The following is a 17,490-nucleotide window of genomic DNA, read 5'->3' on the forward strand; positions in this document are numbered from 1 at the left end:
TATATATATATATATATATATATATATATATATATAAATTATCATAAACAAATATTCATCTATAGTGTAACTAAATAATATTAAAATGTATTGTATACAAACTATAGAAATTTAAAAGCTATATTAAATGAGACTATGTATTTGATTATTTCAAATTGTGAATCTATTGTGCTGAACTCATAAATATATTAATAAGTAACAAATTAAAATGTATAAACAAATCACTGTGTAGACGCGTTAGCGAAAGAGGCAAAATCCAGAGGTTACAAGATGATTTCGAGGATGTGAGACTATCTCATATTCCTCGGAGTCAGAATGGCCGGGCAGACGCGTTAGCGAAAGAGGCAAGATCCAGAGATTATATTTTCTCCCATATAGATCAGACCCGGACAGATGGAGATGCTCCTCGGAGAATCGACTCGTCTGTTCTCCACTTGATCTAGCTTAGATGGGAAGACGACAAAAAAAAAAAAAACAAAAAAAAAAAAAAACAAATCACTGTGTATTAATCATTACGAATATTATGCTTAAACAATAAGATTATAGAACTTTACAATATATAATACTAAATGTAAATCATATATTTTAAACGTTTATAGTGATATATCAAAGTTATACATTTATGTCAAAACTCTAGTCCATACTATTAAAAGAGAAGAATTCTTAAAAAATCAACTTATGCAAGGTTGTTGCACCTATTTAGTTTCAGTTCAACATGTGGTGAACAACGTCCCTTAAAATAAAGAGGATGAAATCTAAAATGTAAAGAGAGCCTTTGCTTTTGCATCAAAAACTGGAATGTGCAGTTCGAGCCATTGTCTTACATATACACTTGATAATAATGTTTCCCAAAACTTTCGTTACAGACATCGAAATACTGTGAGTATGCAACAAAATTTGTAATTTTCAATCTTTAGAAAATGTTAATAATAAGATAAATCACATTATTTGTACAGATCCACACTGATGAGGTAGATGAGTTTGAGTATATTCCGGCTGTTAATGATGATGAGCTCAAAGTAATTGTGTCACAGCAACCGGTAATATGGATATTGAGGAACGATGTTCTGAATTCAGTGATATGGGAAGTGTAAGTTTCACTATTTACAAGTCCATAAGCATTATCATGCGATAATAATTTTGTTTTGCAAATGAGTAAACTATTTCAAACTTTTCAGAGGATTTATAGATCACCTAGGAGACATGTTGACATTAGTTTTCACCAAATCCTCATTGTGGGGTATGGATTCGATGAGTTCAGTCAACCATACTGGATAATCCAATGCTCGTACGGTAAATGATGGGGAAATCAAGGTTTTGGATATGTGTATCGTTGAATCAGAAGTGGTCTTGAAGATGATAAATCTTATTTTTGTTAATCCAAGTCTAACCCAACAAACATTTATGAAACATAAATGAAGATGCAAAACATAACAAACAAAACAATTGTCGAGTCCATTAGTACATTTGCCTTCTTCGTCAGATTTAGATTTAGTTATGTTTTTTTGGCTCTTTATTCATGTACAAACTCAAAATAAGCAAAACATAAGCAAAATACAATAAACACAAAGGATGAGTGCACAAAAAAAACACAAACAAAGAATAAAATTGGAATCAAATATCAGATCCATATACTATATATACATATATCAAAATCTTCAAGTTACATCTGATTAATTGCATTATGGCGTCAAGTTAAATACTAATCAACAACTTTTTGTGTTTTTTTTTATGAAACCATATGTTAGGTTATTGTTTTGGCGAGGGTCATACAGGCTTTTTACAACATAAATTTATCACATGCAAGTCAAGTCAAAGAATTTTTTTAATACATGGTGAACAATGTTCCTTCAAAAAAAAAGAATCTAAAATGTAAGAAAAAAAGTTTTTACTTATGCATTAAGTAAAGGAATATGCAGTCCGAGGCAATGTTCCTCGTATACGTTTGATAATGGTGTTTCCCACTTAGTTTCTTATCTTGGTAGGCCTTATTATAATGCATTAAGTTTATAAATATAAAATTGGTTGTGAATAATAGGTTGGGTCAAAACTAAATAGGTGCAACAACATTACATAAGTAGATTTTGTAAGAATCCTTCTCTTCTAATAGTATATCTTTATATATAAAGATATGTTTCTCTCCTTCTTAAGCATGCCACATGGGATTCCATGTCATAAACTCAGAGCATCAGAAGCTGACACGTGGCCAGTTCTTTTCGCGTTTTCTTTCTTTCGTTTAGTTCTTGGGCCGTAACGATAATGTTTCTTCTTCTTCTTTTATGGGCTTTTAATGAGTTGTTGCTTTGTGACCTACAAATAATATTAATTGGGCTTCACATAACATACAGAAAATATTAATCACAATAGTTGGGCTTCACATAAAATACAAAAATATATCTCAATTTTTATTTGTCTTCTTCGATAGTCTCCACTGCAGATTCTAGGATTAACGTATCTTCTTACGTCAGGCTACCATGGAGGTTCTAGAGTGTTGTCTGAGACAAATATTCGTTTGGATACTTTGTGTCGATTGCCGTTCCTGTAGTTTCGGTTGCGATTCATCTCCTCTGATTCGTTACGGGATGAGGTGAATCATCGCCATTAACATCTTTGTTAACTCTTTGGACCCACGCAAACCACGATTAGTCATTCATTGCTCCTTATCTCCCTCACAGTCGGTGGAATCTTGATATATAAAGGTTTAGACCTTATGCCTTGAACAACATCCTCACCATTCCTAATACTAGAAAAACTTCCTTTAGTACAATGGCTAATTCATTTGTTGTGTTTGCTGATTTTAAATTGCTGACAATATGTTGTTAGAGATGGGAAGATCGTTACTTTCTTCTAAATCATTGGGATCTTCGCAAACCGATCGACCCGGAATGGCAACCTTTTCCCATCTGCTTGCGGCGTTGAAGGCAGGACGTTGTAACACCACCGTCAAAGTTCGGTATCTTTATCGACATGCTCCTCCTATTATCTGTGACTAGAAAACTTACTTATTAAAGCATTCAATGCAATCTTCACACATGCAAAGAGGTGGAACTGCGACTATAAAAGGGTAAGCTTTCCTACCATAGTACCATGAGAACCATATCCTCATTCTGTTGAGACAAACCAGTAATCTTATTTTCATCAAACTGGCTAAAGAAACAGTATTTCTTTCTGATTTGAAGACGGGATAATGCTCCTCCACTGTTCAAGTGTGATTGCTCCGTTTTTGGGAGGCCGGGAACGTCAGACGCGGTATTGAACTCATGGAATGGATGCCCACAGGTTTGTTCTGATCCTCCGTTTGATTTCATAGCTTGAAATTTTTTTAGTTATATTTTTTTACATTTCCGTTAAGTTGAATTTTTATTACCAAGTGTTCCTGATTAGATCTTCACTGACTTCTGTTTAGGTTTAACGTCAGTGAAGGTTTTGAAAATCTCACAGCTATGGATCTTCATCAGTAATTGTATGTCTATGTCGTTTAGCGTTGTTTGGTTTTCAATTCATCTTCTCTTAGGCGTTAAAACTTGCATTGATTCATGTCATTAACGAAGTCTTGGCTATTTCAACCCACTGAACCACGATAGCTCATTCAGTGACTCTTATCCCTCATCAATCAGTAAATCTCCACTTATAAAAAAGTAAGCCTCATCCCTTGAAAATCATCTTCACATTCCAATAGCAATAGAAATTTCTCAATATATTTTTTTTTATATGGATTGACACCGACTAGGGTGTTTTGAAAAGGTTAGTGGAGGAGACGGTGGTGGTGGTAGCCAATATCATGACGGCACTGAAACTGATAGGAAGAAGAAACGTTACCATCGTCACACCGCTCAACATATTCAACGACTTGAATCGTATTTTCTTCTCTCTTTTTTTTTTTTTTTTTTGATTCAGACACTCTTATAATGGTTTGAATCTCTTGCAGGAGTTTCAAGGAATGTCCTCATCCAGATGATAAGCAGATGAACCAACTTAGCAGAGAATTGGGTTTGGCTCCAAGACAAATCAAGTTCTGTTCCAGAACAGAAGAACTCAGCTTAAGGTTATGTGTCTTAATCTCTCTCCCTTTTGTGTGTTTAAAATGTTGTCTGAATAAGTTGATACTGTTTCTGTAGGCCCAACATGAGAGAGCAGATAACAATGCACTAAAGGCAGAGAACGACAAGATTCGATGTGAGAACATAGCCATTAGAGAAACACTCAAGCATGCTATATGCCTTAACTGTGGAGGTCCTCCCGTTAGTGAAGATCCTTACTTCGATGAGCATAAGCTCCGGATTGAAATGCACATCTTAGAGACGAGGTTTTGTTTATCGATTATGGTTTAATCATTCAAGCCCCCTCCTCATTTCTGAATCTGATCTTTATTGCACAGCTTGAAAGTATGTCAACGGTTGCATGAAAGTACATGGGAAGACCAATCTCCTCCCTTCTCTCAACGCTACACCCAATGCACATCTCAACGTTGGATCTGTCCATGACTGGTGCTTCACTGGATTTTGATCTTCTTCCAGGGAGTTCTATGCATTCTCAGCCTAATAATTTGGCTACTATATCAGACATGGACAAGCCTCTTATGAACGACATTGCTTTGACTGCGATGGAAGAACTGCGATGGAAGAACTGCTTAGGCTTTTTTTAACACAAACGAACCTCTCTGGACAAGAGCTGATGGCGGCGGCGGTAGAAGCGTTCTAAACTTGATGCTCAGGTTTATGTGTTTGCAGAGGTTGACTATGAAACTGGTGCTGGTCAATGCTTCCTCAGTAAGTAAGATGCTCAAATAATAGTGTGTTAGTTACGATCATGAAAAGCAACAAAATCATGGTCTTTAGATTCTCAATGGTGCATGTATGATAGTATTTAAGTTCAGAAGATTATACAGAGACTGTCTCAGATTTTTGAAGAATTATACAATCAGTTTATGGTTACATGGTGTGAACCTCTCGCACTAATTATATATTTGTACTTCAGGCTCACTTGCACCCTCTAATCCCTTCTGTCACTATTATTTGTTGTTCAATGTATAGATAAAAGGTCATGGTTATTTTCATGAACTTTAAATAAATTCAGTCATGATAGCTTGACCATTAAGTATATGAATAGGCTACTAGATTTTTCTTCAAGGTTGTTTTGAATGAATGAATCAAAGACATAAGAAAATGAAAATTGTATTCATTGGAGCACATGTACATTAATTAATAGCATTCAGAATTAACTACATGAATCATAAAAAATGTTACGCAAATCATAAATGAAATTAACCTTTAGTTTTTTTTTTTATCATTTGTGAATGGTGTTACCCATTTTTTGTTTACAAAACCCATTTTACAATATCATAAATTTCATGCTACAATAATTATTTTTCTCATCTATATAAATAAATTAAACAAAATATTATAAATACTGAAACTCTTCAAAAAAAAACATATTTTAAATATAATGATAAATACAATACAATGTATAATGAAGTAATATATATATATATAAAGAAAATAATAAAGAAAATAATTTACTAAATTAAATCACTTAAACTTAGCACAAATAAATTAAATAATTTTATTCATTTACAAAAAACTACAAAATATTCAATCAAAACTGTAAAAATTAAGAAACTAATAGAAAAAAAAATAAAACTAAACTATTTATGTAATAGTAAACAAAGACGTAGATTACATATGCATCAAAGATATCTGCTTTACACCTATGCAACGACCTTAACGAATTAAAATATTTGAAACAGAATTTTATAGTTATATATTTAATTGTTTATTTAGAATATAAACAATTAGATTTATAATTTCACTATTTTACTCGGTTCTTATAAATTATTTCTAGCCTAACATTTACCGTAACGAAATGCAATCATGTTGACCCAATATTCATACAAATGATAATCAAGAGAACCACAAACTTATTCTTAAGAACTTAAAATATAGTAAACCACAGTTAACCAACCAATTTTGGATTCAAAATAATCAAAAACCATAAAAGGAGAGCACCACATACACCTCATTCACTCAATATAATAATGTTATACGTCGTAATCTATTAATATAGACACAAACATCAAACTCAAATATAACTAATCTTAACATATATAATCCTTCAACACCCTAACATTCTCAAAAACTATAAACATTATTATATACTTCTCTTATCAAAAGTTTACAAAACACACACACAAAAAAAAAATACAATTTCATCACCTATATAAAGCACAAAGAAAATTCTAAAAAAGCATGAATTATTCTCGGGATGACTTGAAGTTTTGAGTCATATTCGCAAAAAGAAAACCTTTAATAAGTTAGTTTAATAAAGAATATTATAAAACTAAACATTTAAAGCTAAAATAAATATTAAAATATAATGTTATTTATCAAGAATAGTGAAGGTTATTGTCATTGTAACTCAAAACAAAAATATTTATTATAATGATCTCATACTTCTTTCATTATTTGTTTGTTTATAATATTTTTTAATTTATAATAATTTTTAAATACTTCATGAATTAATATAAATAATTTTTATTATAACTTCCCGCCCGTAGGGCGGGCCGACCCTAGTAATGTTCACTAAGATAAGAAACCAACGACTATTATTTCCAAAACCAAACATATCATAAATGCAAATTTTACAATGACATACACCAAAATAATTGCGCTTAATGCTCTTAGTTATGTAACAGGTTAGATATGCAATATTATAACCTCTCAGGTTCACCTCCTATTGCAATTATGTGACATGCAAACATATTCATGATGTACATAATTAAGTGTATCTTTGATAGAAAAGTATGATTGTCTCTTTCTTTAAGTGTTTCAGAAATGAGTTCTAAAAAACAATTCATAGTTTTGTTAAATATCTTTATGATAATGATTATCAAAAATTACAATGTTATTAAATTTCGAATATTTTACATAAGTAGGTTAATATTACATTTTCAACAGAGATATAGGAACCACTATATTTTGAAAAAAAACCACATCTTTAAAATTTGTATATCTCCTCAATCATATGAACCACTATATTTGAAATCTATATTTATCAAAAAAAAAATTCTTTTAAAGGTTCGATTTTGATTTTTTTGGTTTTATAGATATAGGAACCGCTAAGTTATTTGTGAATATCAATCTATTTTTGAGTTTTTTTTTTTTTTGCTTTGGTTATGATTCACAGTTGGTTCTTGGTTTATAGTTCCATGTCTAACAAGGATGCTAAATTTTTTATTTTTTCTTTAGTTATAATTTTCACAATATCACGTCATAAAACGGGTTATAACATATAAATATAAATAAAGCTTTGCAGTATATATTCCAAATATTTTCCAAACTCAAATGGTATTTAGGACATATCAGTTCAGGTATTTATGACTCAAAAAATTCAAAATATCCAAAAATCTGAAAAATACTCGAAACACAAAAATATACTTGAAACTCCAAACAAATATCCGAAATATTTAAATACCTAAAATACTAAATTTTATTTGAATGAACCGAAAATACCCAAAAGTTATCTGAATACCCAACTTAAAAAAAAAAGAAATTTTACTGAAACCCAAACCCAAACCCAAAACTTAAAAAATATATATGTATTACCGGAAACATATTCAAAATACTCAAATATATTTAATATACACAATAATTTTGATCATGTCTTAGGTTTGACCCTAACTCAAACAAAAACCTGGATTCCAAAGAAATACCTACTAGGTAATTTTCTCTCAATCCGGACCCAAACCAAACCTATGTTTTTGAGTCGGTTTCGGTTTGATTTTTAGTCCGAATAAAATGTCCAGGCATAAAAGAAAGTTATATAAAAGTGTACATATAAAATCTCAAATAAACTACTCAGAAAATATATAATTTTCAAGAATTCATTTTCCAATATAATATAAATTCATATATTATAATATAATCTTAAAAATCTGCATTTTTAAAGTGCGGGTCAAAATCTAGCAACCATAAAACTACTGGAACCATTTTTGAATTATGGGGTTCTTAAGGCCATTTTTTATACTTAACGGACCCAACAAGATCTAGCCCAGTCTCGCATAGTATCTAGTCTTTTCTTATAAAGATCGTTCGAAACGACGTAGTTCGATCAGTCATGTACGGACTGAAAATTCTATACACACACTGGAGGGGTTGACCTGGACTAAATAGGTTTGACTGATAAGTTAAGGGTAAACTTTGCAAAGGAAAGAAAAAACTTGCTTTATTTAGTTAAGTGTTGCTTTACAGCTCAAGTACGTCTTCTTCTTCCTCCTGTTCACATTCTTCTTCATCGTCCTCCTCGCGGATCCATTTTGAGGTTCGTGTGATTTTCCATCTCCTTCTCATTTTCACTCTTTCGCGTTTTCTTTGTGTCTGGTTTATGAACGAATCGTTTTCGATTTCGTTTTAAGATTTACTTGTACGGCGGCTTTGACTCTTCAGTTCTTGTAATGTGACTGCAATGATGATGTCCTCACTTAGGATTTAGCTGCTCGATATAATTGGAAGGGGATTTCAATTTCGGGTTTCGGATTTTGGAAATTGGAAATTGGGGGATGGATTTGATCCGACCTCTGGTTGTTGTAAATGTGGATGAGAGCCATGCAAAGGTTTTGTGTGATATGTAATTGAGGATTTGGTAGTCTAGTTTTAGCTAAATGCACGAGATTGAAGCGTGTTTCCGTATCTCCATTGTTTGTTTCCTGTTGTGGATAATGTTTGTTGGAATCGAGTTTACTCGGACAACGGTAGTGTGTTTTCTAAGGAGTCCACATCTTTTGATTTTTTTTAGAGCTGGTGGGTGATTTGGAATGGAGTGAACTCTTGGTAGATGGTTGTTGTCTTTCAATTGAAGATTCTGGAATCTGGAAGCTTATATAGTTCAGTGTAGGTTAGTATCTTGATTGAGTTTCACTGAGCTCTTCTTGTTAAACAATATAAATTTTCTTTATATTCAGGCAGGAGTCTCTTTTGTTTCTTGAAGATAGACAAGGCATTACCGAGCAGCTGAGTATATGCTTCGAGGGAGATATTCCGGAGGCTGTTTTTTCAGATGATTGGTAGTAACTATACTACGCTTGAGCGGTGCCATGATGGGCATCTGTCTGATGAAGCGCTGCTGCTCAAGGCTTCTTTTCCTCTCATTGTTTTGTGCACTAATGAATCAAAATGAAGCGATTAGTCCAGATGGTATAGCCCATCTTTTGTGTTTGAATATTTATGACCTGTACCCAATCTGCTGTGGGGTTTACATCCTATTTGCTCATTTCGTTCTCTAGGTGAGGCGCTTATGAGCTTTAGAAGTGTAGTTTCTAGTGCTGATGGTGTTGTCGGTAAATGGAGACCAGAGGATCCTGATCCTTGTAACTGGAAGGGGGTGACCTGTGATGCGAAAACAAAAAGAGTTATAGCTTTGTAAGCTTGAAACTTGTTTGGATTAAGCTCCTCTTTTTCTTCTTTTGTTGGTTCCTAAAGTTTCTTTTGTGCAGGAGTCTTACTCATCACAAATTAATTGGACCTTTACCCCCTGAGCTTGGAAAGCTGGATCAGTTGAGGATTTTGTATGTACTAACCTTATTTAAACTTTATTGCTTATTAGAGTATCCTCTCATGGATGACTTATTTTTCTTCCCTTGGTATCACAGAATGCTTCACAACAATAATTTATATGGCTCAATACCTACAGCATTGGGAAATTGCACATCATTGGAGGAAATGTAAGTGCTTTCCCAAAATAAACAAGTTTGCGTTTTTCTACATTTGTCTTGTGAGCGATGATAATCCAAATGGTTTTGTCAATTAAAAGTTTAGCTGGCTTAAAAGAACCTGTCTGAATTTTTTTCTTGCAGATACTTGCACAACAATTTCTTCACTGGCCCAATCCCAAGTGAAATGGGAAACCTGTCAATGCTTAAAAATCTGTATGCAGTCTTTCTCCCTAATCTTCTATATATTTTATTTTGTTGACCTCTGCAAGATCTGCTATTTGTCATTCCATTAACGACTTGAACAATTTAGTATCTTCTGTAATCACATACTGAACCACAAGAGGTTCTTCTCACCTTCTAAACTGCAACAACATTATATTGTTGGAAGTACTTATTCCTTTAGTTGTGGTAAACCTCAGAAAGTACAGGGGATTTGACAGCATCATGGTATTTTTTTAGTGGTAGAAAATCGTTTAGTAACATAATTAATAACCAAAATACCTATCGTGAACTTTGGGATGAGTGGAAAACTCTCGAATATGATGATGATTGTTGTGAATTTATGCTCTAGGGTTTTACTCAGATCAGATGGACATATTATTTGAATTCTTCTGAATCAGTAAACTGACTTTTTTCTCTCTTTTTTAAAGGGACATATCAAACAACGATCTCACTGGAGCTATCCCTGTTTCACTTGGGCAGTTAGAAAAGCTTACTAGTTTGTGAGTGGCTATTGTCTAACTTGTGTATCTTCTTTTGCAGCCATGTGTGTATTTTTTGAGTGTCATTGTTGCTAACTAGTTGATTCTTCTTTTGAAGCAATGTCTCAAACAATTTTCTGGTGGGGAAAATACCTTCTGATGGCTTACTCGCCCAATTTTCGAAGGACTGGTAAGTATACTTCATCTTTTACCTCTTTCTCCACCAGATTTTGGTGCTGAAGATGGAGAAATCTCTCAACTGTTGATCTGGCAAAACAGTTTTATTTTCTTGACGCTATGCACAAAAGCACCATTTTGCTAGCTTTGTACCAATGCGTAGCTGAAAATAACGGGGCCTTGAACTGATGCATTATTCTTTGCAGCTTCATCGGAAATTTTAAATTGTGTGGAAAAAAAATTGATATGGAATGCCCAGATGAAAACTCTTCTACTGGTTCTCGTTCTACAGGAGGTAAATCAGCTGTGTTTTAATCAATTTGTTGGTCAGGGTATATGGTTATAGCTTAGGTTTTTTTTTTCTAAACAATATAATTCGTTGTGACAGGAGGTAAAACTGGTAAGCTACTTATAAGTGCATCTGCTACTGTGGGTGGGCTGCTCCTAGTGGCACTCATGTGTTTTTGGGGTTGCTTTCTCTATAAAAAGCTTGGTAGAGATGAGAGTAAAAGCCTTGCTATAGAGGTCGGTGGAGGTGAGCCATGCTGACTTTTTGTGTATATCATCTCTAGAAAAGTTTGGAACTCAATGTGATATTTAACTCTCAAAACTTGACACGTTGAGAGACTGTTTTATTTTTTCCAGGTGCGTCTATCGTGATGTTCCATGGAGATCTGCCATATGCTTCTAAAGACATTATCAAGAAACTGGAAGCCCTTAATGAAGAGCATATAATAGGCTGTGGAGGTTTTGGAACAGTTTACAAGCTTGACATGGAGGATGGCAATGTCTTTGCGCTGAAAAGAATTGTAAAACTAAATGGAGGGTTTGATAGGTTTTTTGAAAGGGAGCTTGAGATTCTTGGAAGCATCAAACATCGCTACCTCGTGAATCTACGTGGATACTGCAACTCGCCCACATCAAAGCTTCTGCTGTATGATTACCTTCCTGGTGGTAGCCTTGACCAAGCTCTTCATGGTAAATCCTCAACTCCATCTTTACAGGCATAAGAAGTATGATTCTATTGAGTGAAATGTTGTAATCTGCAGAGAGAGGTGAGCAACTGGATTGGGATTCACGAGTGAATATTATCATAGGAGCAGCAAAAGGGGTAGCATACTTGCATCATGATTGTTCTCCTAGGATCATACACCGTGATATAAAGTCGAGCAACATTTTACTCGATGGAAATCTAGAGGCTCGAGTATCAGACTTTGGGCTTGCCAAGCTGTTAGAAGACGAAGAATCTCATATCACAACCATTGTTGCAGGCACATTTGGTTACTTAGCTCCAGGTACTCAAATGCACCAGTAACAGCAATAATGCTTTGTAGTAGCCTTTTAATTGTTACCCTCTGTCATGTAACGTAACCTAACCTGTGGTTGCAGAGTATATGCAAAGTGGTAGAGCGACTGAGAAAACGGATGTTTACAGTTTCGGGGTTTTGATTCTTGAAGTCCTGAGTGGTAAACTTCCTACGGATACTTCCTACATCGAGAAAGGCTATAACGTTGTCGGTTGGGTAAGCATAATGAAGTCCAGCTTTGCTAACTAAATAATAGCTTTAATTTGTTTTCATAAAACTTTGCAGCTAAACTTCTTAATCAGCGAGAATCGTCCACGGGAGATTGTTGATAGAAGCTGTGAAGGAGTAGAGACAGAGAGTCTTGATGCTCTTCTATCTATAGCAACAAAGTGTGTGTCTTCAAGTCCTGATGAGCGGCCCACAATGCACAGAGTAGTCCAGTTACTAGAATCCCAAGTAATGTCTCCTTGTCCTAGCGACTTCTACGATTCCAGCTCCGATTAATAACATTCATCTTCGGTCCCTCTTGGTTTTGATTTTTTTCTTAGGATGTTCCTGTGATTGTTTAAACCCTTCCATTTGATCTGAATATGAAACTATAATGTATATGACCATTGTAGAAACACTTAAATTATTATAAGAATCTAAATAAATTTTTCTTTTTTCTATTTTCCATGTTTTTGTACTTTGGAGCTAGTTTCAGTCAAAAAATATCAAAGAGAAACTATAGAGAATGGTGTCAATTTATTTAAATTTTTATTATGATTTTATATCTCCATATAAAATTATTACATTCACAAATCAGCAGAGCAATCCATACGTTGAAACGAAACCCTTCTCGTCTCCAAGTCATACCCAACGAGAAAATCCATCTGAGCAAAGTTCCCATAAATAGCAACTTCGTTGGTCGGAATCATACTCAAGCAAACCATATCTTCACTCATTTTCACAAACGCATTCAACGCACTGAGCCTCACGTCAGCGCCGCTAAAATGCACCGTTATCTCCGGCAAACCGATCTCCGCACTCCCGGACTTGAAACAATGCGACAAAAGCCCTTGAGGATCACTCACACGCTTGGCTCCAGTCACGGACTCTTCCACCGCCGCGCCAAACTTGTCGTAGAAACCAGACTCTAGTAGCGTCAGTGTAGTTCCTGAGTCGATGATGATGTTTCCCTTCGTCGCCGCCGAGGATACTCCGTCATCGTTAGGGTAATACATGCTGCTCGTGTACGGAATCTTCGTGTTGCCGACGGAGATAGCTTCGAGCGTCAAGTAGTAGTAAGTCTGAGGCTCTTTATCTACCAAAGGAGTTGATACCACGTTGGAAACATTACTTGCACCGGAAGGAATCGAGCTGGTTCCTAGGTTTATAACGCTTGTACCATTCATAGTAGATGACTTGTGCGACAAGCAATAAGAAAATTTATTAGAAATCGACGAACCGAGCTGAGATATTAGAGATAAGTTACCACCACCGAGACCTATGATCCCTGAGCCAGTCTCGTCGAAGTTACCGCCGTTATTGTATCCGCAACCAAACACAGTTCCGGGGAAAGAAACAGGCGAGCCTGAAGCAGAACCGATAGAGACTGTCTCTGTAGCAACGTCTCCTCTCGTGAAAGATCGGTCTCCGTACGTGTAACGGTACTTGCAAACGCCTTTAGCTTCGTCGCATCCACGTTCGGTGGTAGACAAAGCGTTGCAGTTACGTGAGTCGCAAGGCTCGCTTTTGTAAGAAGAGGATTGTTTACTGTCGAAGATTGGACCGTTCTCTTTGTAACATTGTTGACACGGTTTGCATTGGACCCATGTTAGGTCACTTCCCGTGTCGGCTATCGCTAGGACGTTGATTGGTGGTGTACCGATGGTGATGCTCATGAAGAACTCGCCACCTGCTCCTATTAAACCGGACTGGAGATCGGTTTGGGGGTGGTTGTTGAAGCGGTGGGAGCGAGAGATGGAGCGGAGGAAAGAGGAGTGGAGACGGTCGGTGAGGGTGGTTTGTGGGTTGTAGAGAGGGGAATGAGGAGAGTCACGGTGGATGAGCTCGACGGTGAAGTGTTTTGGGTTAGACGATGAAGAGAGAGTCATCGAGAAGAAGAAGAGAGTGACGAGGAGAATAGTGTTTGCCATTTTGATATTCAGAAAGTTTGTGGTGTAAAGAGTGTATGTGGAGAAGATTATTTATACACAAAGAAAATGAGAAAGTGAAGAGATTGAAACGGTAAGGAGTTAGAGCTTACGTGAGCAGGAGGTGTAAGTCTGAAAGGCGACTTGATTAGCTTTTAATTTTTTCATTAAGGCTGATAATTTAACGTGAGAGTAGTGGGGATGTGAGGGAATTAATATCATTGATTTAGCAAAACATATCTTAAAGACTTGGGCGATTTAGATATTTTATCATCTTTGAGCATGTATACGAGGTTGACGATATATTTTCCCATATAGATTAGTTTACTTTTACATCAAGTTTAGAATCTAAATATTCATCAAATAATAGTTATAGATATTTTTCTCCACAAAAATATTTCAATTTTACATGTTTTCATTTTTCCAACAAATAATAAGTTAATCAACTAAACAATTGCTAACTTTAACAAAAAAAAAACTAAACAATTGCTAAACTTGATCCTAAACCAAATTTTGAAATTTTATTTTGAAGTACAAATTTTTGAACTTTTATTTTCTGTGTGTAATTAAGTTTCTTTTTTTTTCTTTTTTTTTTCTTTTTTTTGAAACAGTGTAATTAAGTTTCTAGTTTTTATTTTTTGAAGATAAGATTACACTGTGAATCATATTGTTCTGCTTCATAAGTTATACATGATTTCAAAATGGTGTTATGTTAATAGTTAATACATGAACAGAATCAAAGAGGAAATCCTCTGACTGAAGGAGAAGCTTTAGGTGGCATGCATTGCATGGAAGTTAATGGAACTATGGAGCCCTCTTATATCAATGAGAAACTACTGCCTCTAGGATCAGTGTTCAGAAAGTCAGAACTATTCCTTGTACCATCATCAGCTTTATTGATGTCGTGAATGAGAGAATGCCGTAAGCGAGAGGAGACAAGGAGCCTCTCTGGGGTTCTGAATAGGTCATTAGAGCCAGAGAAGCAGCTTGGTGTTGCAGGTGAACTAGGGTTACTCAGAGCATCTTCTTGCAAGATTTCTCGAATCCTGGACAGGATGCGGAACGCTAAACTCGCAAGTATACGTGAGTATGCCTCAAGAATTGCATGGCCAATGTCCTAAAAAGTGAAAACAGAAGAAAAAAGCCTCAAGAACTGATATGAAGTTATAGTAACACTACTAGTTATGACATTCCACTCACCTTGCCATATTGAATCTTGGTGGCATCAAGAAACGAGTGAGGGAGATTAGAGTATTTGGATTTAATCTGACCATTAAGCCTCTCTGCCTTGTTTATGAGCGGCTCAATGCGAGTAATCTCAGACAATGAATCTCTAACTAATGACCACTTACCACTGCTTCTTTGTTCTGTAAACTTCTCTTTCCATGCATAAATAGCTGCTTCTAACCTATTAACTGTCTCTAGAGCTGAATGTTCGGTTCTAAGCCTAAGAGACACAAAGATCTCATCTACCGAGGCAGACTCTGAAGCCAACATCCTGAACAGTTCATCCCCAAGGCTTGTCTTTCCAGACTGTGGAAAAAAAATACATATTAAATCGTTACATAACAACATGACCAAGCTTTTTTTTTTTTTTACCTTAGGTAACGAATCCTTGATAATGGTAGGTACTGGCATTTCAAGAAGCACTTCTTCGTTTATCGACTTTGCAGCTTTAAAGCTTTGATAAACAACATTGCCTTTCTCAAGCAAGTTCTTTCTTACTAAGCTAGAGAGTCCTGGCTTGGGAACTTTAGGCGATGGAAGCCACCATCTTCTGCTCTCCTCCACCCTAGGACCTACTTCTGAGTACCAAAACTCTGTGTTCACCATAGAGTCTAGCGTCTCCTGTGCTTTCATCAAGTTAGGAGAAAGAAACAAGAAGTTGAGCTTCTGATAAAAAGAGAAGGATAACGTACAATTAGCATGGAGTCCAGTTTCCTGAGAGCTGGGAGATTCATATGAATGTCTGCACGGGGTTTCGGAGTCATGATCTGACCAAACAGGACATCTAGTTTCAGGCTCTTTGATTGGAACATGGAGTGCATATGTTTTTTTAAAACAAGTTAGCTATATTACCTCAAGTGACCTTCCATTTTTGTCATCTAGCTTAGATGGGACTAGCTCAATCATGTGACTACATGGAGAGAGTAACCAATCCATTTCTCTTCTCCATCTCTGCTTGTTGTCTTCAGACAAAGGCTCCAACTTCCATAGTTCGCCGAATACTGAGTCTGCAAATCCAACAGTTAGCAAAGAAGTAATGATACCATAGTTCGCGAAATTTTTTAAAACATACTGGCAAGATGAGATATAGCGTTTGATAAAGCCAAAGCGGTTTGCACGCCCTTGCGTCCTCCGGTGAGATCTCCACCTAGTAGTAGCTTTGAAAACTTCTCCTTCATAGCTTCAACGTCAGAAGAGCAGAGTGTATAGCCAGGCCTCTCCTCCTTGGAGTAGAAATGTTTAGGACTTCTCTCATAGTCCCACTCATTAGAAATGTGTTTACCGTTCTTCTTAGGTAACCATTTGGAAGAAAATGACTCAGACGTATCTTTGCTTGATGAACAGCTTGAAAATGCATCATCATCCAATGAATCAGTCAAGCACTCATTTCCTCTGCTTCTTCCACTTTCTTCTTGTAAAGATTGATTGTTGTTGAAGCAAGCTTCTAAGCCATCATATGTCATCATTCCTGAAAATATTGAGATTTACAAACTTTAGCACTAGCTCTATGTTCTTTCAAATACTGAAACATAAACATAATCAATGATCAGGACTCAAACTCACACCTGTTTTGAGCCTCTAGACTAGATTGCATATATGAAACAAATGTCAGAAAAGTATACAAGCTTCTTCTGGTATATTGCATCTTAAAAGCCATATCAATTTTATAAAAAGATCAGAAAATGGACCACAAATAGAAAAAAATATATGTATATCATTTAAGGAATAATGTTATCATCAGAGAGGAGGTCCCCATTCAGACTGTGACCATGAAGAAACTGCACCTCACACAATCCTCTTCTTGTCTCTTTTACCAAGTGGAAGTGGGGATAAAAGAAACAGACAAGATTTGTATGCAGATTAAGGTAGCTACCATAGAAGGAAAAAAAATGTCAGAAACCAACAAAAGTTGCTGTGTTCCACGAATCTGTAACTTTGCCATAAATAGAGCAAAGTTTTTGGCTAAAATGTCACAAAAGGATATGTTTAGCCCCTCCATGTGCTGGCACTTTGAATTGGACCCACCAATATAAGTCTTATCAAGTGTTACTATATAGCATTTTCTCAAACCCTTCACAGACATCATCACATTGTTTATTGTTCAAATACCAACAGTCTGTTTTAGGAATATATTTAACTCACAGACCAAAGTTAAAACTGGTGATTCAGGGAACCTTTGGCTTACTAATTTTACACCATGGTTGGCTAGCATCTTTACAAATTTTCATAACCAGTGG

At 35.5% G+C, this 17,490-nt stretch overlaps 3 protein-coding genes across 7 annotated transcripts; 1 reads left to right on the forward strand and 2 right to left on the reverse strand.

Moving 5' to 3' along the window:
* Positions 1–8,156: 8,156 nt before the first annotated feature.
* On the forward strand, positions 8,157–12,561 carry LOC103867340 (LRR receptor-like serine/threonine-protein kinase FEI 2). Of its 5 annotated transcripts, none has more exons than XM_033291693.1 (15): positions 8,158–8,316; positions 8,791–8,889; positions 8,957–9,188; positions 9,278–9,413; positions 9,488–9,559; positions 9,644–9,715; positions 9,848–9,919; positions 10,357–10,428; positions 10,526–10,597; positions 10,791–10,883; positions 10,971–11,119; positions 11,230–11,562; positions 11,634–11,879; positions 11,974–12,107; positions 12,177–12,561. In XM_033291693.1, the coding sequence occupies exons 3-15, from the start codon at positions 9,089–9,091 to the stop codon at positions 12,393–12,395; spliced, it is 1,770 nt and encodes a 589-aa protein (XP_033147584.1). In that variant the 5' UTR covers positions 8,158–8,316; positions 8,791–8,889; positions 8,957–9,088; the 3' UTR covers positions 12,396–12,561. The 5 variants fall into 5 exon arrangements, with proteins under 5 accessions (XP_033147583.1, XP_009143643.1, XP_033147584.1 ...); XM_033291694.1 differs by having other exon boundaries at positions 8,983–9,188; XM_033291692.1 differs by lacking the exon at positions 8,791–8,889 and having other exon boundaries at positions 8,157–8,316.
* LOC103867341 (probable aspartic protease At2g35615) lies at positions 12,428–14,424 on the reverse strand. Its single transcript, XM_009145397.2, has one exon. The coding sequence runs from the start codon at positions 14,027–14,029 to the stop codon at positions 12,686–12,688; it is 1,344 nt and encodes a 447-aa protein (XP_009143645.1). The 5' UTR covers positions 14,030–14,424; the 3' UTR covers positions 12,428–12,685.
* A 215-nt stretch (positions 14,425–14,639) lies between these two features.
* LOC103867342 (rop guanine nucleotide exchange factor 14) lies at positions 14,640–17,008 on the reverse strand. Its single transcript, XM_009145398.3, has 7 exons — positions 16,819–17,008; positions 16,326–16,721; positions 16,106–16,260; positions 15,946–16,020; positions 15,626–15,874; positions 15,227–15,559; positions 14,640–15,143 (listed from the first exon to the last, which is right to left on the reverse strand). The coding sequence occupies exons 2-7, from the start codon at positions 16,717–16,719 to the stop codon at positions 14,844–14,846; spliced, it is 1,506 nt and encodes a 501-aa protein (XP_009143646.1). The 5' UTR covers positions 16,720–16,721; positions 16,819–17,008; the 3' UTR covers positions 14,640–14,843.
* Positions 17,009–17,490: the final 482 nt, after the last annotated feature.

This window comes from Brassica rapa, chromosome A05 (assembly GCF_000309985.2).
Source record: "Brassica rapa cultivar Chiifu-401-42 chromosome A05, CAAS_Brap_v3.01, whole genome shotgun sequence".
Taxonomy (NCBI): Eukaryota; Viridiplantae; Streptophyta; class Magnoliopsida; order Brassicales; family Brassicaceae; genus Brassica; species Brassica rapa.